At 46.3% G+C, this 23009-nt stretch overlaps 1 protein-coding gene across 3 annotated transcripts in view; it reads right to left on the reverse strand.

Annotated features, from left to right (window-relative positions):
* OSBPL10 (oxysterol binding protein like 10) overlaps positions 1 to 22726 on the reverse strand; it is a 313648-nt gene extending 290922 nt beyond the window's left edge. For all 3 annotated transcript variants that reach the window (XM_045436421.1, XM_045436420.1, XM_045436419.1), the window contains exon 1: positions 22446 to 22726. In XM_045436421.1, coding sequence (XP_045292377.1) covers positions 22446 to 22726 — 281 coding nt within the window. The remainder of the gene's footprint in view (positions 1 to 22445) is intronic.
* Between the last annotated feature and the right edge of the window lie 283 nt (positions 22727 to 23009).

Consider the following 23009-nt stretch of genomic DNA (forward strand, 5'->3'; position numbering starts at 1 on the left):
GACATTTCGACAACGGTTCTCCAAAGACAACAGAACACACATTCCTCTCAAGTATACCTGGAACATAGGTTGTAAGACATGACAAAATGAAAAGAAAGGAAACAATAAGAAACAGGCTCTCTGACCACAAGAGAAATGAGTAACTGAAAGATAACAGGAAAATCTCCAAACGCTCAGAAATTAACATACCTCTAAAATAGTTCATGACTCAAAGACAAAGAATCAATGGAAGTCAGAAAATATTTTGAACTGAACCAAAATGAAAAAATAACATATCAAAATTCACGAGGGCAACTAAAGCAGTGCTCAGAGGGAAATTTATAGCATTAAATGTTTACATTAGAAAAGAAGAAATGACAATTTAAGCTTCGGTAGTAACAAAAAAGTAAGAAAGGAAGAAACCGAACATAAAAAGCAGAGGAATAAAAAATATTAGAGCAGAAATTGATTACATTGAAAACAAAAATAATCAAGACCATCAATGAAACAAAAAAAGCTGGTTCTTAATAAGATCAAGATCAATAAATTGATAAACCTCTATCTAGTAAGACTAAAAGGACAAAAAGAAAGAAGACACAAATTACCAATATCAGAAAAAAAAGAATGAGGGAATATCACTAGAAGCCTCAAATATCTTGAAAGGGCAATAAGGGAATACTTCAGGGAACTCTACTATAAATTCGACGATTTATAAGAAATGGGCCGATTCCTCAAAAAGTATGAACTATCAAAACACACCCAAGATGAAACAGAGAGGCTGAATAGCTTTGCAACTATTAAAGAAGTTGACTTTGTAGTTAAAAACCTTTCCAAAAAGAAATCTCCAGGCCAGATGGTTTCCCTGGTGATTTCTACCAAATATTTAAAGAAATAACACCAACTCTGCACAATTTCTTCCAAAAAATATTAACAGGAGGGACACTGCCCAACTCATTTTAAGGCCAGCACTACCCCGATACCAAAACTAGACAAAGACAATATAAGAAGAGTATAAGCAAGGCACGTGGGTGGCTCAGTTGGTGAAGCATCCAACTCTTGATTTCGGCTCAGGTGATGATCTCAGGATTTGTGGCATGGAGCCCTATGTCAGGCTCTGCACTGGCAGCATGGAGACTGCCTGGGATTCTCTCTCTCCCTTTCTCTCTACCCTTCCCCTGCTCATGGTGTGCATACACTCTCTCTCAAATAAATAAACGTTTAAAAGAAAACTATAAGCCAATAGGTTTCATCAACATAGATGCAAAAATCCCTAACAAAATATTAGCAGATTGAATCCAGCAACATAAAAAACAAAACAAAAACAAAAACAGAATATACCATAACCAAAGTAAGGTTTATCCCAGGATAGCAAGGCTGTTTCAAAATTCAAAAATCAATCAGTGTAATCTATCACAGTAATTGTGGAAAGTAGCATCGGTAAAGGACCACACGGTAAACACTTCCATCCCTGCTGGCTACAAATCTGTGTCTCGGCCACTCAACTTTGTCACCGTAGGTAGAGTGAAAACAGACATAGACGTCATGGAAGCAAATGCGCACGAGGCATGTTTCAATAACGCCGTATTTACAAGAACGAGCAGCAGAGCCCTTTATAACAAAAACATTCAACAAACTAGAAATAGAAGAAAACTCCTGCAACATAACAAAGGTCATTTCTGACAAGTCCACAGCTAACTTCCTATTTAGTGGTGAAAGACTGAAACCTTTCCTTTTAAGATCAGGAACAAGGCAAGGATGCCCATTCCTGCCCCTTTTATTCAGCAGATCATTAGAAGTCCTACGCAGAGCAATCACACTAGAAAAAAGAAATAAAAGGCACCCAAACTGGAAAAGGAGAAGTATAATTATCTGTTTGTAAATGACATGGGCATATGTATAGAAACCCCTAAATAGTCCACACACAAAAAAAAAACCTGTTAGAATATACAAATTTAGCAAAGTTACAGGATGCAAAATCAACACGTAAAAATCAGTTTTGCCTCTATACGCTAGAAATGAACAATCCCAAGAGGAAATCAAGAAGACAATTCCAAAACATAAGCAGTATTCTCTTGGACATCAGTCTTAGCAATATATTTAATAAATACATCTCCTCAGGTAAGGAAAACAAAAGCAAAAACAAACTATCAGGATAAACTAAAATAAACATTTTTATACAGCAAAGGGCACCATCAACAAAACAAAGAAAGCAACCTGGTAAATGGGAGAAGATATGTGCAAATGATATATCTAGTAAGGGATTAATATCCAAAATATATAAAGAACTTATATAACAACACCAAAAAAAAAAAAAAACAAATACTCCAATTAAAAAATGGACAGAGGACCTGAACAGATATTTTTTCTTTTTTTTTTTTAAGTTTGTTCATTTTGAGAGAGAGAGAGAGAGACAGAGTGTGCACATGAGAGGCAGGTAGAGAAGGAGAGAGAGAGGGAGGGTTCACACGGTCAGTGCAGAACTTGATACAGGGTTCAAACTCACAAACCATGAAATCATGACCTGAGCTGAAGTCAGACACTTACCCAACTGAGCCACCCAGGCGCCCCCAGCCATTTTTTCAAAGAAGACATACAGATGGCCAACAGATACATGAAAGGATGCTCAACATCACTCATCATTAGGGAAATGCAAATCAAAACCACAATGAGATATCACCTCAGACCAGTTGTAATGGCCAGTATTAAAAAGACAAGAAATAACAAGTGTCGGCAAGGACGTGGAAAAAAGGAATCCCTTGCTCACTGGTGATGGGAATGGAAAGTGGTACAATTGCTGTGGAAAATAGTATGGAGGTTTCTCAAAAAATTAGAAAATGCTATACAATCCAGTAATTCCACTGTTGGATATTTACCAAAAAACCAAAAACACGAATTTGAAAAGATATGTGAACCCCTACGCTGACTGCAGCATTATTTATAATAGCCAAGATATAGAAACAACCCAAGTGTCCACTGATGGATGGATAAAGAAGGTATAGCACGCACACACACACACACACACACACACACTCACAGAGGAATATTACTCGACCATAAAAGAAAGAAGGAGATCTTCCCATTTGCAACAATATGGATGCTCCTCGAGGGTATTATGGTAAGTGAAATAAGTCAGAGACAAATACCATATGACTTCATTTACATGTGGAATCTAAAAAAAAAATGAAACAAATGAACAAACAAAAAAAGAGACTCCTATATACAGAGAACAAACTGGTGGTTGCCAGAGGGACGGGGGTCAGGGGGATAAGGTGAAATAAATGGTGGAGATTAAGAGGGTCAAATTCCCAATAAGTAAGTCATGGAAATGAAAAGTACAGCATAAGGAATACAGTCAGCAATACTGCAATGACGTTGTGTGGGGACAGATGGTTAATTGCACTTACTGTGGTGAGCACAGCATAATGTAGAAAATTGTTGAATCACCATGCTGTGCACCTGAAACTAATATAACACTGTGTATCAGCTATACTTAAATAAATTTTTTTAAATGTTTATTTATTTTTGAGAGACAGAAAGAAAGAGGGCTATGAGGAGGCAGGGTACACACAGAGAGAGAGGGCTCTGGACAGAGGCCCCAAAATGGGCTCTGCACTGATAACAACAAGCCCGTCGTGGAACTTGAACTCAGAAGCCGTGAGATCATAACCTGAGCCAAAATCAGACGCTTAACCGACTGAGGCACCTAGGTGCCCCAATAATAATTTTTTAAAAAAGAAAACAATTCCATTTACAATAGCATCAAAAAGAACACAATACTTAGCAATAAACCTAACCTGGGGCACCTGGGTGGCTCAGTCGGTTGAGCATCCGACTTCGGCTCAGGTCATGATCTCTCGGCCTGTGAGTCTGAGCCCCGCGTGGGGCTCTGTGCTGACAGCTCAGAGCCTGGAGCCTGCTTCAGATTCTGTTTCCTTCTCTCTCTGCCCCTCCCCCGCTCGCGCTTTGTCTCACTCTGTTTCTCAAAAATAAATAAATGTAAAAAAAGAAATAAACCGGGGCGCCTGGGTGGCGCAGTCGGTTAAGCGTCCGACTTCAGCCAGGTTACGATCTTGCGGTCCGTGAGTTCGAGCCCCGCGTCGGGCTCTGGGCTGATGGCTCAGAGCCTGGAGCCTGTTTCCGATTCTGTGTCTCCCTCTCTCTCTGCCCTTCCCCTGTTCATGCTCTGTCTCTCTCTGTCCCAAAAAAATAAATAAACGTTGGAAAAAAAAATTTAAAAAAAAAAAAAAAAAAAGAAATAAACCTAACCAGGGGCACCTGGGTGGCTTAGTCATTTGACCATCCAACTCCTGATTTCAGTTCAGGTCATGATCTCATGGTTTGTGAATTCCAGCCCCACATGGGGCTCTGCCCTTGAGATCTCTCTCTCTGCCCCTCCCCTGCTCACTCTTGCACTCTATCAAAATGAACATTTAAAAAAAGAAAGAAACCTAAGCAAAGAAGTGAAAGACTGGTACACTAAAAACTACAATTTCTGAAAGAAATTAAGGAAGACACAAAGAAATGGGAAGCCATCCCATGTGTCTTTCGAGCTGAAGACTTAATACTGTTACGATGTCCATACTTCCCAAAGTGATCTATAGATTCAGTGCAATCCCTATCAAATTCCCAGTGACATTTTTTTTTAAGAACAGAAAAATTCTTGGGGCGCCTGGGTGGCTCAGTTCACCGTCCAACATTGGCTCAGGTCATGACCTTGCAGTCCGTGAGTTCAAGCCCCACATCAGGCTCTGTGCCGACAGCTCAGAGACTGGATCCTGCTTTGGATTCTGTGTCTTCCTCTCTCTCTGTCCCTCCTCCGCCAAAACTAAACATTTTTAAAATTAAAAAAAAAAAAGAAATATAACAATTCATCCCAAATTCGTAATGGAATTCCAAGGAACCTAAGTAGCCAAAACAATTGTGAAAGGAAGACCAAACTTGAAGGACTCACACGTCCTGAATTCAACACAAATCACAAAGCTACAGTAATCAAAACGCTACCGTGCCGGCATAAAGACAGACAAGTAGACCAATGAAACAGAACAGAGAGCCCATGTGTTATCTGGTTGCATATATATGGCCAAATGATCTTTGACAAGAATGGCAAAAATACGTAACAGGAGAAGGACAAACGGTGTTGGGAAAACTGGATGTCCACATGCAAAAGAGGTAAAGCAGGCCCTTAATTTACACGGTGTACAAAAATGGACTCAAGGGGCGCCTGGGTGGCTCAGTCGGTTAAGCATCGACTTCGGCTCAGGTCATGATCTCACGGTTCATGGGTTCGAGCCCCGCATCGGGCTCTGTGCTATCAGCTCGGAGCCTGGAGCCTGCTTCGGATTCTGTGTCTCCTTCTATCTCTGCCTTCCCCCCCCCCCCCCGCCCCCCGGCCCACACTCTGTCTCTCTCTGTCTCAAAAATAAATAAAAAAACATTAATTAAAAAAACAAAAACAAAAATGGACTCAAAATGGATTAAATATTTAAATGTAAGACCTAGGGGCACTTGGTTGGCTCAGTCAGAACAGCATACGACCCTTGATCTCAGGGTTGTGAGTTTGAGCCCCACAAGAGGCATGGAGAAGGGGAAGGGGGAGGGGAAGGGGGAGGGGGAGGGGGAGGGGAAGGGAAGGGAAGGGAAGGGAGGAAGAGAGAGAGGAATGAAAGATGGAAGGGAGAGAGAGAAAGAGAAAGAGAAAGAAAGAAAGAAAGAAAGAAAGAAAGAAAGAAAGAAAGAAAGAAGGAAAGAAGGAAAGAAGGAAAGAAGGAAAGAAAGAAAGAAAGAAAGAGAAAGAAATTTAAGACCTAAAACTTTAACACTCCTAGAAGAAAACACAGAAGAAAACTTCCTGATACAGGTCTTGGCAATAATTCCTTAGATGATACACCAGAAGCAGGAAACAAAAGCAAAAATAGACTAACGGGACTACATCAAATTTTAAAAGTTGTGTTTACAAAGTGAAAGGCAACCTATGAAATAGGAGAGAGCCTGCTTGGAACTCCCCCTCTCTTCTCTCTCCGCTCCTCCCCTGCTCACACTCCGTCTCTCTCAAAAATAAACAAACTTAAAAAAAAAAAAAAAAGAGTTAAGCTGTGTTTCTGTGGCATATACACCATGCCCTGTGAGATGATTTAAGACAAATCAAACGAACCCTGCCCATCCGGACCCAGGGCAAGAAAACACTTCCCAGCTCTGGGTAGGAGTGCGGATTGCTCATGCTGCTCCATTTTTGTTTTATTTCTTTTTTTTTTTTTTATGTTTATTTATTTCTGAGACAGAGAGAGACAGAGCATGAGTGGGGGAGGGGCAGAGAGAGAGGGAGACACAGAATCCGAAGCAGGCTCCAGACTCTGAGCCGTCAGCCCAGAGCCTGACGCGGGGCTTGAACCCACGGACCGCGAGATCGTGACCTGAGCCGAAGTCGCTCAACCGAGCCACCCAGGCGGCCCTATTTTTGTTTTATTTTTTAAAACCTACACAGTGTTGGGGCGCCTGGGTGGCTCAGTCAGTTAAGCATCCGGCTTCCACTCAGGTCACGATCTCACAGTTCTTGAGTTCTAGCCCCGCGTCGGGCTCTGTGCTGACAGCTGGGAGGCCCAGAGCCTGCTTTGGATTCTGTGTCTCCCTCTCTCTCTGCCTCTCCCCTGCTCACACTGTCTCTCTCTCAAAAATAATAAATGAACATTTTCAAAAATTCGCATAGTGCTTATTAATATGTGCCACACACTGGCCCTCGCCCTTTACAAATATTGACTCATTTCACTTAATCCCCATGGCGACCCTACAAGGTAGCTTTTCTCATTAGCCGAATTTCACAAAGGAAGAAACGAAGGCATGGGGGGGACTAAGATTACTTAGTGCCGGAGCCTTCCATCTCTGCTCACTGATGAAGGCGAGACTCCCCCGCTGTCCTCAGCGTACCGTCCTAGCAGGCAATGACTGTGGACAGAAGTGGGACGGAGTGGGACGGAGTGGGAATAAAACCCCATCCACGTGGCAAATCGGATGGCCTTCCCAACCCCCTGACAGCCAGGCTTTTCCTTACTTTGCTCTTGGCTTTCTCTTCCTGCAAAATTCAGAGAGGCTGCAATGAAAAGGTTATCGGGATCCGGTTTATGAGTTCTCGCCACCCCCGTGACCCTACGACAAGAGAGGAACATCTGGTCCTTTCTGAGCAGCCCATCTGTAGCACCTCCCAGGAAGGACATCCCATGTGCTACCACCCCGCCTGGTCAGTGTGAAAGCTCACACTGCTGGGGCTCCATGCAGAGCACACATCTGATCTAGAAAAGCACCGAGAAGTGACAAATGGGGCCTTGGTTTTTTAAAAAAGAGAGCAAGGGGCACCTGGGTGGCTCAGTCGATAAAGCGTCTGACCTCGGCTCAGGTCGCCATCTCGCGGTCCGTGAGTTCGAGCCCTGCGTCGGGCTCTGTGCCCACGGCCTGGACCCTGGAGCCTGCTTCGGATTCTGTGTCTCCCTCCCTCTCTGCCCCTCCCCCGCTCACACTCTGCCTCTCCCTCAAAACTGAATAAACGTTTAAAACAATTGTTTTTAATAAAAATTAAAATAAAATAAAAAGAGAGATCATTTTCAGTCTTACAGTCTTCACCTGTAGGGCCACCCAGGTACACAGAGGCTGCCCCTAATACTGGCCTGACGCCACATAAAAATTCCCAAGCCACATTCGCTTCATCCTCTTTATTCAACAAATGTTCTACAAGCAATTTTAAAACAAGTGTCACTACAATTCTCGATACCAGAATTACATAAGAGAGTTGTAGGCTTAAAAATCCATATAGGGGCGCCTGGGTGGCTCAGTCGGTTGAGCGTCCGATTTCGGCTCAGGTCATGATCTCGAGGTCCGTGAGTTCGAGCCCCGCATCGGGCTCTGTGCTGACAGCTCGGAGCCTGGAGCCTGTTTCGGATTCTGTGTCTCCCTCTCTCTGACCCTCCCCCATTCATGCTCTGTCTCTCTCTGTCTCAAAAATAAATAAACATTAAAAAAAAAAATTAAAAAAATCCATATAAATGATAGTTCATTCTAATTTCCCTGTGTTGGAGTGACAAGGAACAAGCAACATGTTTCCCACCTCATCACGTTTACAGATGACAAAACTGGCTGACGTTCAGATAAGATAAAACAACTAAACAGGGAAGGGATCAAAACCCAAATCTCCCACGCCTTTGGTTTAGGGCGTTTTCATAAGCTGCAAATATGCTGGCGTTACCTAGTTTAACCGACACCTGCTCACAGACACTAACACATTCAATCAACGTCATCATAGTTAATAGTCTAAGAATCATTTTCACACTATGTCACGCATCTTCCAAACTGGTCGGGAATAAGCCTTACAGAATGGATGCCCCGATGGCCGCTTCAGAAGACTAGCGTTAAGACAGACTGGACTCGTTAGCTATGTTAATTATTCTATGCTACGTTCAGCCAGGAAGTATACGCTTCATGCCTCACAGCCTTTTTTTTAACACACCAAATGAATTTTTGTTAACTTTTTAATCTATTTTCAAATTTCCAGAAAAATTACAAGAATAATACAAAGACTTATTACTGAAGAACTACCCAGGGGCGCCCAGGGGGTTCAGTCGGTTGAGCGTCCGACTTCGGCTCAGGTCATGATCTCGCGGTCCGTGAGTTCGAGCCCCGCATCGAGCTCTGTCTGTGCTGACAGCTCAGAGCCTGGATCCTGCTTTGGATTCTGTGTCTCCCTCTCTCTCTCTCTCTCTCTGCCCCTCCCCTGCTCATGTTCGGTCTTTCTCTCTCTCCAAAATGAGTACACGTTAAAAAATTTTTTTATTACTAAAGAACTATCAACGTTTTACCACAACATTATACCCCTGTGGTAGATACATATATGTGTATATCTGTATACATGTTTCTGGAGCCACTTGAGAGTAAGTTATCAACATAATGTCCCTCTGCCCCTAAAAACTTCAGTGCACAAAGACTAAAGTCAAGTAATTTACATGGATACGCTACTATTCTCTACAGACCTGGTACAAATTTTCCAAGTGTCATAATCATATCTGTTGGAAAATAAAATATCAGATCACAAGTTACATTAAGTTGTTTAAAAATCTCCATTTTGTACATAATGAAAGCAATTTAAAGTTTCAAACTAAACACACACACACACACACACACACACACACGTAGCAAAAATGAAGAAGGAAATAAACAAAACGAAAAACACTAAAAATACCAATAAGTACGACAATGCTGGAAAGGAAAAGGAAGCGAGGCTTTACATAAACAGAAATTCAGACAATTCCATGCCACGAATAACTGCACCCTGGCCTCGTCCAAGCGAGGTCACTCTTCGCTTCGGTTCATCCAGACTCAAAGTTGATTTCACAGACACAAGTGTGGTCCTCTTTCTTTAATGCAAAGATTTTCTGAAGTATCTTTAGGCCTACCCCATAAAAATGGCCTATCTTCTTATTCAATGTGAGAAAACACGGGGGGTGTGGGCTACGACTTAACCCTCTGTTCCTGAGTCTCAGCTGACTCTGAAGGAATCATGAAAACTGACCTCTGACCAAAAAAATGTCACAGGAAACTATGAATTAACTAAGCGCCTCCAAGAGCGTTAAAACGCACGTTGGGCCAACGCGGCAACTGCAGACTTCTCATAAAAGAGAAAGAGACTCATACCAGCCAGGCTCATAAAAATTTTGCTAGTCCAAAGAGCAACATAAACATGAGCTGCTCTATAAGAAACGCGTTTCAGTGCTCTGGATTCTGCCCCGTTCGACGTGTTAGGGACCGAGCCACTAAGTCGGTCTGCCGGAATACGCACATAGAAAAGTTCTGTGCTATGCGCTTAGCCAAGGGGTCGGGAGGCCCATTTTTAAGGTATTAGTAATAGGGTGGGAACTCAGATACACAAGAATCTGAAAAAGCAAAGTGTGTTCAAAAACATGTGACCCCTTTCGGCCAAAGTCCACACTCTGAGCTTAATGAATTGCGAGGCCTCCGTGGAAACCAAGATCTCATCTGCCAGTTCTTACACAGAGTCAAAGGGCCAAGGAGCCCCCTCAGCCAGCCCTAAAAAGCCCAGATAAGAAGGGACGGTACAAGAAAGGAAAGTCATTACTAAGGAGGATTCTGAAGGCTCTGAACACAGCCCTGAAATAGTGATGCTTTGTGACCAGGGAAAAGACCACCAGACATCAACTCCTCACACAAAGAGATTCTGCCCCTGAGAGGGACGCAAAACCACTAATTAAAACCCGGGGCCCCTTCTTTGGGAAGGCCACAGCAGGAGAGAGAAAGAGTGAGGGATAAAACAGAATAATGACTATCTGGCAGGGAAATGAGCTGGTACAGGTCTGCCCTGAGGCAAAGCCCTCCATGATCTCATCTGTGAAATGAGGGGGTAGAAGATCGCCAAGCTCTTTCCAGAGTGATAGAAAGAAAACACCCTTCGGTGTCAGACATGCTGTGGCTCCACAACTTACCAACTGTGCCACTTACGTTCTATGCCTCGGTTTCTCCACCTGGAAAATGGAGATTCTACCCGCATGTTCTCCCTATCGTGGAAAATTCCAGAGGTTGGCAGCCCAAGATTTGTGAGGTGGCTCTGAGCAACAAAATAAGTCTCAGAGGCTAATAAGTCTCTCCAGTCTGGATGGCCTTCACTTCAGCCACCTCAAGCCTTAAGATGGCTGCAGGATTCCAACCACCACGTCTGCATTCCAGTTGCGGCCATATGTCTATATTCCAAGAGCAAAGGAAAAAGAAGGAAGGGTACAAAGAAGGTTCTAGGAAACTTCTGTGATAACTCTGCTCATGTCTAGAACAGAATCACACAGCCATCCCTAGCTGCGAGGGAGAGGAGGGGTGCAAACTACAGTTTTATCTAGGACAACTACGTATCCAGCTACAAACTGGGGTTCCGTGACTATAGAAGAAGCAAAGAATGGACAGATCTGCAATACCCCCACCTCACTTCAAGGACTAAACTGGATAATACATGTAAAGTCTGATGATTCCCGGACTCACAAACTTATTCCTTCCCTGTCTGGTAACACTGAGAGCGTATGATGGGTCTCAGCAGCTTAAGAGGTCCCTCCTGCGGTAGCCCTTAATGCTGGGCCTCTGGCCACACCCCACATACAACCTGCACTGCAGCCCAACAAACCCATCTCCCCCTCTCACGGTTCTAAACCTTTGTACTCACAAAGCTTCCTTCCAGGGAAGCCCCCCCACCCACCGCTCCTGTCTGCATGACGGATCGCTCCTCAACACGCTAGGTCTTGCTCACCTGCCCCTCCTCCCTTCACCCCCAGGTAGAGCCCGTGCTCTCACTCCCAGGTGCTTCCCTTATGGGAGCACTCACCATCCCGTATCGAAACAGCAGCCACATCTAGTGAGTGCCAGTCCCTGTCCTGAGCCCTGCACACACAGCTTCGCAGCCAATCCCAACAACCCTATGAGGCAGACTCTGTATCACCCCCGTTTTACAGATAAAGAAACAGAGGCCCAGAGAGGTTAACCAGCTTGTCCGAAGTTACGCTGGGAGGAAACACCCAAGGCAGGATTCGAGCCCAGGGCGCTGGAACACAAACCTGTACTCAGCCACCACTCTAGACTGCCTCTACTACTAGAGGGAGGGGTCTAGATGTCATCTTAGAGCCGGGATGATCAAACTACATCCCACAGGCTAACTCCGGCCCTCCACCTGTTTTCGCAAACAAAGTTTTGTTGGAGCACAGGGGTACCCACTTGTTTACCATGGGAGGGCTGCAGGGTTGCCATGGAGACTCGAGATAGCTCAGGATGCCCAAAATATTAACCACCTGGCCCCTCTACAGAAAAAGTTGGCTCAACCCTGTTTTAGGCTGTCAGTTCCTCAAGACATGGCCTGTGTGCGTTGCTCCTGTGTCCTCAGCATCCCGCGTGGCATTGCATTTGGCTCAAGAGGCGCTCAACAAACACGTGGGGTGTGAATACCCCACCAGCAAAGAGGGGCGCGTCGGGGGGCTGAGGCTGCCGGCTCACTCGGGACTTGGAAAGTTTCCCAATTCTGTCCAGATACTATGTAACAACCAAAAGGCCCGGGAAACCTGTGCAGGGCTTCAGTTGTGTTGTTCGTGGCTCGCCATGCCTCTGACGGAGGGACCCCTGCAGGCCAGTTGAGGGCCGTCTGTATCCATCAGCAAACCCACTCAACTCCCCTGAACAAGTAGCCCAGGCCGACCCCTGGGGCCCACCCGCCCGTGGGAGAATGTGGGTTCGACTGCTTCCTAGGCGGGGTCCCCTCTCACCCGCCCACCTCCGCTGGGAGGTCACTGACCCGACTTTGCAGATGAACGCCGAACACATCCTGGAAAAGAGGTATTAGAAACTGATGTTGGTTGCCTTTCAACTGGTTACATTTTCATCAAAACATTCATAGGAAAAGGGGCGCCTGGGTGGCTCGGCCGGTTAACCGTCTTCGGCTCTGGTCACGAACTCACAGTTGGTGAGTTTGAGCCCCGCGGCGAGCTCTGCACTGGCAACGTGGAGCCTACTTGGGATTCTTTCTCTGCCCCCTCCCCCTCTTGTGTTTGCTCTCTCTCTCTCTCTCTCTCTCTCTCTCTCTCTCAAAATAAATAAATAAATAAATGTTAATAAAAACACATTTATAGGAAGGGACCAAACCACATACAACAGAAATAGCCCTCTAAAAACGACAGCAAAACGTGAAAAAGTTATCCAAGGCTCAAATGCCTTCTCTGACCTTCAAAGAACAGGCTTGCAACAAGACTGTATAATGTTTCCTAATTTTATCGTAATTATTGATGTCACTGCACGAGACACAAATAAAGCACTTTCCTTCTGGGCTGTGACCATATTCGATCCAGCCTGGGTTATCAAAAATCACATTCTGGATGGTTTTCTCTTTAATTCTGTCTTGGCCTGGCCCCAAATCACATCAGGCAGGAGCCAGGCAGAGCTACAAAAAGCCTCCCACATTTCCGGCACAATCGTTTCGAGCCTCCTTTTGGGACACAAAAGCCGTATCTCTTCTCTTTCCCAGAGTTTTTAAACAACGGTCCAACTCGAGCAGACTCTTGAGGAACCACAGGCTAAAAGCAGCAAATGGAGACAGTCAGCCACTTTGCAAATCAAGTAACTTGTCACCTAGGTCCTCATGCAGGAGGAAGGGTTAAGAAACACCTGCCTATTTGCTAAGGCTGGGTCTAAAATGACCACTAACTTGGCCCCTGGGTTCCACAAAGTTACCCACTGGTCTAAAACATAGGACTTCCGGGGCGCCTGGGTGGCTCAGTAAGTTAGGCGTCCGACTTCAGGCGTCTGATTTCAGCTGGGGTCATGATCTCGCAGTTCGTGGGTTCGTGCCCCACATCGGGCTCTGTGCTGGCAGCTCAGAGCCTGGAGCCTGCTTCCGATCCTGTGTCTCCCTCGCTCTCTGCCCCTCCCCTGCTCATACTGCCCCCCCACCTCTCTCTCTCTCTCTCTCTCTCTTTCTCTCAAAAATAAACATTAAATTTTTTTTTTAAATATAAGACTCCCAAGTAGACACATTTCTGCTGAGGCCCCTACTGTGTGCCACCCGCTGTGCCGGGCCTGCTGTCTGTAGCAGCCTCACAGCAATACTCCAAGGTTAATATCATTTCACAGATGAGGAAAACAGGGCCCAAACAGTCAAGTGACCTGCCAAGGTCATGCAGCTAAAAAGAGGCCAAGCCGGAAAGGCAGGGAAGTCTGACCATGTCACCAGCCTGTGCACCTGCACACTGCCCCCCTCCGAAGCTGGCTGGCACTGGGGGCAGTCCACTCGGGTACATACTGCTGGTGGGGAAATGGCTCAGCCACTCTGGAAAACTCTTCGGGAGTTTCTACATGCGCATATCCTATGACCCTGAGATCCCAATCCCCAAGCATGTACCCAAGAGAGATAAAAGCATGTGTCCACGCAAAAACTTATACACAGGGACGCCTGGGTGACTCAGTCGATTAAGCGTCTGCCTTGGGCTTAGGTAATGATCTCAACGTTCATGAGTTTGAACCCTGCATCGGGCTTGATGCTGACGGCACGGAGCCCGCTTTGAATTTGGATCCTCTGTCCCCCTGTCTCTCTGCCCCTCCCCCCCCTTGCTCTCGCTCTCTCTCTCTCTGTCTCTCAAAAATAAAATAAACATTTTTAAAAAACCCTTTAAATGATAAAAATAATAAAAAATAAAAAACTTATACACAAATAGCAGCTTTATTGATAACAGCTAAAAAAAACTGGAAACCCAAATGTCCACCTACAAGTGAATGGATAAACCGTGGCATATCCACAGGATGTAATATTACACAACAACAACAAAATTATAATCTACGGATAGATGCAGCAACACCCAGAATCTCAGAACACGAGGCTGACTGAAATAAACCAGACTCCAGAAAGGATCTCCTATATGGGTCCACCTATACGAAACCCAAGAACAGACAAAACTAATTCATGGTGATAAAAATCAGAAACAGAATGCAGGGGACGGGGAACTGACTGGCAAGAACAAGGAAATCTGGGGTGGGGGGAGGGGTAGAACCGGGGGAATCAGAGAATGTTCTGTACTTTTGAAAGGAGTGGTTACATGGCGTAAACAATTGCCAAAATTCAGCAAACGGAACGCCTGAGACCTGTGCGCTTTATTGTATTTAATTATACCTTTAAAAAAAAAAAAAGTCCTCAGGCTAATGAGTCAGTCATTCAGATGACAAAACAGAAAACATGAATTATTACACGTATACTTCCAAACTGATTGCTCAAGGGTATGTAAAGAAACCCCAAAGAAAGTCTGATTTGCCCATGAAAGCAAATTAAGTTTACTCACTGGCTCTAGAAAGAATTTCCCTCACAAAAATAAGGCCCACCACCTTGCATTTGCCCAAGGGGTCTGTCTAGTAGACAGAGATGAATGAGTCCAGCAACCCTGCCTAACCAGCCCACTTTCAGTCAGGACAGCAACCCTTTCAGGACAGAGATGGCTGTCCCCATGGCAACCAGTGAAGGTGGGAAAGGTGGAGGGGAAGGGAGCCAGCGGAATTAAGAACCACTTTAGAATAATGACTGTATGGAGGCTGCGAGTGCCATACCCCTACCCCCACGAGGTCCGAGTCCTAATTCCTGGAACCTGGGAATGTCACCTTACAGGGCAGGCAGCAGATATGACTAATTTAAGGGTTTTTAAATGGGGAGATTGTCCCGGATGATCTCGGTGGGCCCTAAATGCAATCCCTAGGGGTCCTTCTAAGACGGGGACAGAGGGAGACTTGATACAGAGGAGAAGGCAATGGGAAGACCGAGGCAAAAACTGGGGTGAGGCAGGTACCAGCCAAGGAATGCCAACAACCACCAGAAGCTGGAGGAAGCAAGAAATTAACTTTCCCTTGGAGCGTCTGGTGAAAGCCTGGGCCTGCCAAGACCTTGATTTGGGCCCAGGGAAACCTATTTCAGACTCTGGCCTCTAGAACCATGAGAACATAAATGTCTGTTGTTGGGAGCTACTAAGTTTACTGTCATTTGTTCTAACAAAACTAACACAGACCGGGAGCCTAACATGCAGTATTGTTTCTGCCAGATATCTACACTCCTCCAATATCACTTCAAACTTTTAAGAAGTAATCGAATTAATAAACGTTTTTCTTCTCTTTTTTTAAAATTTTTTTATTTTTTTTTAATTTTTTTTAACATTTATTTCTTTTTGAGAGGCAGAGAGAGGCAGAGCATGAGCAGGGGAAGGGAAGGGAGAGAGTTGTCGGCACAGAGCCCAACGCGGGGCTCAAACTCACAAACTGTGAGATCACGACCTGAGCTGAAGTCGGACGCTTAACTGACTGAGCCACCCAGGCGCCCCCCTTTTTTTTTCATTTTTTTTAATGCTTATCTACTTTTGAGAGAGAGAGGAGAGAGGGAGAGAGCATGAGCGGGAGAGGGACAGAGAGAGGGAGCCAGAATCTGAAGCAGGCTCCAGGCTCTGAGCTGTCAGCACAGAGCCTGATGCGGGGCTTGAACCCACAAACTCTGGGTCAGGTCAGATCATGACCTGAGCTGAAGTCAGACACTTAACCCACTGAGCCACCCAGGTGCCCCCAAGTTTTTCTTTTCTTGAAAGAAAACATCAGAGAATATCCTTATTACCATGGGGTAAGCAAAGATTTCCTAAATAGCACTCAAAAAGAACTAATCATAAAAGGGGAAAAATTTTTATATGTGACTATGCTAAAATTTAAAATTTGTGCATACCAAGAGATGACGTGGCAAACCACGAGTGACGATGCCTGCTTTCTCTGTTTGCAGTGCCCGTATCTGCGTGCACATAACCCATCGGCGAACTCCTATCCAGAATTTATAAAAAACTTTCTTTCACAAGTCAATATGAAAAAACAAGATGTCCCACGATACAAACAGCAAAGGACTTAAGTAACACCTGACAAAACGTGAAATCCAGATGGCCAACAGGCACCCAAAAAGATGCTAACCTTCATTAGTCATCAAGGAAAGGCAAATTCAAACCAGAATCAGATGCCACCCATCGGATTGGCTAAAACGCAAACAGACAACATCGAGTATAGATGAGGCTGTGGGGCACCCAGAACCCTCAAGCGCTCCTGGCGGGAATATTAACAGATCCAACCACTAGGAAAAAACTCTCTTCATAAGCTGGACAGTTGGAAATACTGTCGCGTAACCCAGTATTTCACTCCTAGGTATACACGCACAGAAATGCGTGTGTATGTTCCACAGACCTCACGGCAGTGCTTTCTTAAGGGCCCCAAACTGGGAAAAACTCAAAAGTTTATGAGAAGCCTCCATGTATTCAGTATATTCATACGATGGAATAGAGCAGTGCACACAGACTACGATTAGACCCAGCACCACGGAGGGGGCTCACGAACGTGATGTTAAGAGAAGAAGCCTGGAACAATACATCATGCCGTTCGATAGGAAATTCAAGAAGAGGCCTACCTCATGTAAGGTGCTGGACGTCAACAGCGGGCGACCGTGAGGGACGGCGGGAGGGGACTGGCCGCTGTTTCTTGATCTGGATACGATCCGCTTATGAAAATGCATTGAACTATTGCGCGTATGAGTTACGCACTTTTCTGAACGTACGTTAGACTTCAAGTTTACCCCCCAAAACTAGTTATTCCGAGATTATGGGAAAAGCTTTTTTTCCCCTCAATGTAACTTTTTCAAACTGCAAAATGGACGCAAGCTTACCTCAGGAAAAAATAAATAAATAAAGGAAAAAAGAACAAATAATATCCCCCACGACCCCACCAACCAAGGAAAACCGTGGTAACCATTTGGCGTAAATCTCCTCAAATACACATACATTTTAAAGAGAGAGGAGGAGAGCACATCCTACAGGGAGTGGTTAACACAGGCAGGTGCTCCATAAATATTCTGAACCATACGTGAATAAATCATATTAGATGCTATTTTGTAACCTAGGCAACCACCTCTTTATTGTTGCCGTCCACGAAGTAATCCAATGTCCCCAAAGGATTTGAGTGTCCAAACTCACACTCTGGCAAACCAGCCAGCAAAGTGTGTGAATACTTTCTAAGTACACGTGGGCAAGGACGTAACACCCAGAGCCGTGATTTTTTAACCCTGGTTATCACCAACTGCCTCTAAAATTTGTGGAGTACTCAAAAAGCATTCATTTTAATTCAGTACGGTTTCAAAAGTTAATACATGCTCCCTCCTAGACTTTTTTAAATGAGTCAAGTAGCCCCTGAGCCCTGGGAAATCAGGGCCAGAGCCTAAAAACTGCATTCTCAAAGCAGGGCATTCATGCAGATCAAGTCGAAAGCAGGTCCTGGATACCTGGCCACTGAAGGCCCACATTAGCTGGGCAGCCGTGGGCCCTGAGTCAAGGTGGACATTTCACAAGGTAAGTCAGACTCCCTGACCCCGAAGACAAAGACTGATGGCCCAGAGGGCGGGGCAAATGACACACATATCACCTCGAGGACAAGGCTATAAACAGGTAGAGAACCAAGAAATAACAATAATAGTAGCCATATAAATACAAGTTAATCCTGCTTTCATTTCTCTTTCATTCACTCTCTTTATGTATTCAGTTGTATCTACTGACCCCTTAGTATATGCCAGACCCCGTTCTAGACACTGGAGATACAGCAGTGGACATGGCAGACGAAACTATTCTCTGTCCTCAGGGAGTTGACATCTTGTGCGGGGGGGGGACAAGAGTAAAATATTGAGTGTGCCAGAGGGTGGTGGTGATGGAGAAAAATAAAGCAGGGGAGGGAGACAGGGACTGGAGGCTGGAGGAGGAGAGCAAGGCACTTGCTGTAGAGATGCAAATATTTGCTGGGTTCCAAGTTTTAAAAGGATCCTTTCAAAACATATCCTCTCCAAAGAACTCTGGCATAATTATGTTAATGGGAGCCCCAGGGTAACCACAGGATTCAGAAAATAAACCAAGAACTTTATGAACCAGAAAGGGTCCATTTAAGACGGGCAAATTGAAGATCCAATAATAGCTACCACTTCTCCAGATCTTGCTCTGCACCTTTCTCAGCTGCTTATAGACCAGTCTCCTCAATTAATTTTCACACCGAACGGATGAGAAGGGGAACATCTTTTCTCTCTTTAACAGATGAGAAAACGGAAGCCGAGAGCAATTAAGAAACCGGCCCAAGGTGACACGTGTGCTAAACGTTGATGTCCGGCTTCCGCCCAGAGTCCACACTCCCCTTACGTTCCAAATAAAACGTCCACCGCTCACCTCGGGTTTTCTTTGGCTGATACTTACCTTCCTTATCCTGCTCAAGACTTAACCTTTAATATTTTACTGAGTTCTCACAACCGCACCCATCACACTCACACACACACACGCACACACACGCACACACACACACACACACACACACACACACACACACACAAATTGGAGGCCGGTTTCATATTTGCAACGTCTTCTTTTCTCTTGATAACGAAAAGTGAATGACGATCAAGACCCTCAAATGTTGAAATACCACTTCCTAGACCCAATTAGAAATTATTTTCCCGGGGCACCCGGGTGGCTCAGTTGGCGAAGCATCTGACTCTTGGTCATGATCTCACGGTCCGTAGGTTCGAGCCCCACATCAGGCTCTGCACTCACAGGGCAGAGCCTGCTTGGGATTCTCTCTCCCCCTCTCTCTCTGCCCTCCACCACTTGCATTCTCTCTCTCTCTCTCAAAAACAAATAAGTAAACATTAAAAAACAAAGAAAAAGAAATTATGTTCTCAAACATTTGATGTTCCCAGCAAACCCAAAATAGTTCCATCTGGGTTGGAGACTAAAATTAGCCTTCGTGCCGGCAAAGGAAGAGTTCATACGGCCCATTTCTTACAAACTAAAAACGAGTTCCCCAAAGATAACTCCTGGCTGCCCCCCATCCTCCCCACAAGCATGAGGGTCCCCTGTGACCCTCATCTCCATAAAAGACGCCGCCACCTCAACATCCCAGGCTCTCAGAGCTATAAACACAAGAGTCCTCCTTGGCCCCTCTTTCTCTCACCTCATCCAACCCATGGGCAGCTTCTATCCTCCCCACTCCGAATCTGTACCTTCTCTCCGCTTTCCTCGTCCCCCAAGTGCAAGCCCCAGCATCTCTGGCCTAGACCACCGTGAGGAGCTCCCAACTGGCCTGTTTCCAGATAGGACCTTGTGAAATTCTCATCTCCAAAGAGTACCCAGAGTGAACTTTTTAAAGCACGAATCAGACCATGTCACCTCTCGGCCTAAAATCCTTCTGGACAACCAGAACGCAGCCTTAAATTCTTCCCTTGGACTACAAGGCACCGTGCGACCAAGCTTTTGGGCTTCAACTCTCTCCCTGGTTCACCCTGTGCGAAAACCAAAAGACTAGCGAAAACACAGTGCTTGAGATTAAAATGTGAATAGGGGTGCCTGGGTGGAGGCTGACTTCGGCTTAGGTCCTGATCTCGCAGTTTGTGGGTTCAAGCCCAGCATCGGGCTGTGTGCTGACAGCTCAGAGCCTGGAGCCTGCTTCCGACTCTGTGTCTCCCTCTCTCTCTGCCCCTCCCCTGCTCATGCTCTGTCTCTCTCTCTCTCTCAAAAGCAAATAAACATTAAAAGAAAGAAAAAAGTACTGCAGAAGAACATGCCATGAGATCCAAAAGTGAAGGTAACTTGAATCAAGCCGCCCACTGTTTGTACCAAGGCATTCCCCTGGGCCAGGGAGCTAGGGACTTGTACTTTTTAATTCTGAGTCTCCTCCCCTACTTCATGTGCAGATGCCTGTGCGTTTTGCACACTGAAATAGCTCCAGCTCTTAGAAAAGTGCCTGGCACGTAGTAGTTCCTCAATAAAATAGTCTCTGAGTAAATACATTCATGAACACATGAATATAGTGTCAAAGTTTCTCTCTTTCTCCTCTCTCCCTTCTTACTGTTCCAGACCTCCCCTTGACAAGGGAGAAATGTGCAACCACTGGGTCTCCACAAATCCTCTCCAGACCACTAATGGACCTTTGGCAACAGCTGAGAGAACACGGATGTGGGGAACACAGACCTGAACACTGAGACATGAACCACTAGAAAGAGATAATGCTTTTGGAGTCAGTGGTAAACTTAGTCTACTATGCTAAGAATAAACACTGACAGCATAGACCACACTAAACAAACTCAGCAAAGATGAGGTCTCACACGTTACACAGTACATTTCACCTACAAAGCCTGCAATCATGTAAATATTATTATTACTATATTATTATTAATTTTGCCTCTTCTCAATCTGGCATAACCTACATACCCCAGTGGATTTAAGATCATACAAAAGCATGAGTTACTCCAATTCCTACTAAATCCGCCGGAAAGAACAAATCCTTTAATATGCATTGCAGGTAAAGTACCATCCCCAGTGAAATGACTGTAATCCAGGGTAAAATCTCTGTTGGCCTCATAAGCTACTTGGGGGGGGGGGGCAGAGCATTAAAAGGGACTGCCCAACACACAAACCAGATGCTGTCACCAACAAGGCACAATTACCAAGAACTGAAATCGGATTGAATCATCTCCTCTCTCTCTCATCCTACACACACTACCTATTCCTTTGCAGCTTTCAAAACCTGAAGGGGAAAAGAGGCAAGAGCAGACACCAGGGCTATTTTGAGAAATAAAAGGACTCAAAAGTTAAAAGCACAACTTCCACTGACAGAGTAGCAGATCTCCCAGGAAACCCAGGTGACTCAGAAAGTTCTCCGATAGAAACAAGTCAGTTTCCATATTTAGGAAGTGGTCTTCCTCCCTGTTGAGTTTCATGTAAATAACTGCCGGGTCAAAGTTTCAGCTGGAAGCCACCTGAACATTTTCCATCCCATGTGCAGGCAGAGAGGACCAAGTAATCCAGTCTAACCAGCAGAGAGAAGCAAGAGTTCCCAGGGTGTGATTCAAACTTCACAAGCATCCTGAAAAATCCCAAGACCTAAGATCCAACGGCCACAGACGGCAGGACAAAAGATCTCATCCACAACGCCTATCTCCCTCTGGCTTGTTTTTGAAAAACAAAGTAAAAAAAAAAAAAAGAGTAAACAGCAGCACCACATCTGCTCCTTCCAAGTCCCCCTCACTATCCTCTGCATTGTGCCCCACATACCATCATCCACACAAGTGAGCTGGGGGCCCTTCCCTTAACACCCCCATCCTCCCACGTGGCCATACTGGGTTTCCCAACAGTGAGGGCAGAGTGAGCAGGGAACTTCAAAAGGCACCTAAATGGGCGGGGGTTAATAACAATAGTTTACAAAGCAAACCGTCCATTTCCAAAGGGGAGAGGGTGTTCAAAAAAAAAAAAAAAAAAAAGAAGGAAAGAAATAACTAAGCTTCTGTTGCAGAGATTGGAGGTCTCAAACCACCCACTGGGCAGGAGGTAGCGAGCGCTCCGGAAGGCACCGAGAATAAGTGGTAGGTGTTTGGTGATGGTGGTGGTGGTGGTTTTAAACACTAAAGTTTTAAATGAACTATGTTACGGAGAGAATTGTTGTGATGGGACCAGGGGTATTAACGCTTTTCCTGCAGGCATACAGCACGCCCCCTCTGCCTCTCTTCCTCAGCCATTCTTCAGGAGTGCGGGAAACCGCTAGCAGGCAGGGCCCTGGGACCAGTGCGCCCCTCTTTTGCTACTCCAGTCCCTGCAGGTGCCAGGGCCGAACAAAACCGGGTCTCTCGCCTCCCTCTCCGCCACTGCGGTGCGGTCCTGGGGTGGGGTCACGGCCTGCCCCATCCGGGGCACCCCACCTGGAAAGGAGCTGGGACGCAGGAAGGGCACTCGGAGAGGCAGCACCCGATCGGCCGGTGGCACAGTGGCGCGCGCGCGCGCGCACACACACACACACACACACACACACACACACACACAGCTGAGCGGCGCGAAGGGAGGGGCGCGCGGTGGCGCTGGCGGCGGGCGCGTTACCTGTTCTGCCAGCCCTGGAGGAGGTTGGTGTATTTGCTGAGCACGCCTTCGAGCGCCGGCTCCTTCCTGCGGCCGCCTCCTCCCGACGGACTAGCGGCCACCGAGCCCGGGCTGCTGCGGCTGCCCCCGCCGCCGAGCCCGGCTACCGCCGACCGGCTGGAGACCCCCCGGCCGGCCAGGGAGCAGGACGGCGAGGAGCCAGCCGAGGTGGCGCGGCTGCTGCTGCGGCTGCTGCTGTTGCTGCCCCCGCCGCCGTCTGCGCCTTGGGCCGCCCTCTCCATGGTCCGTGCGCGCCCGGAACGCGAGTGCCCGCCGCGGTGGCGGCCGCGGCGCTGGGGCTCCCGGCGCGGCGGCGGCAGCTGCTGCTGCTATAGCTCCGGGCGCCCGGGCCGCGCGTGGCTCTTCCAAATCCCCGGGAAATGCCTGACTCATACAGGAGGAAGAGGAGGAGGCGAAGGAGAGCTGGGAAGGAAGCCAACGGGGCTGGATGCAGCTGCGGCCGCCCCTCCTCCTGCCGCGGCCCTGGCCCCGGCCCCTCCCTCCGTACTAGTTTCCTCGGCAAGT

This window comes from Leopardus geoffroyi, chromosome C2, assembly GCF_018350155.1.
Source record: "Leopardus geoffroyi isolate Oge1 chromosome C2, O.geoffroyi_Oge1_pat1.0, whole genome shotgun sequence".
Lineage (NCBI taxonomy): Eukaryota > Metazoa > Chordata > Mammalia > Carnivora > Felidae > Leopardus > Leopardus geoffroyi.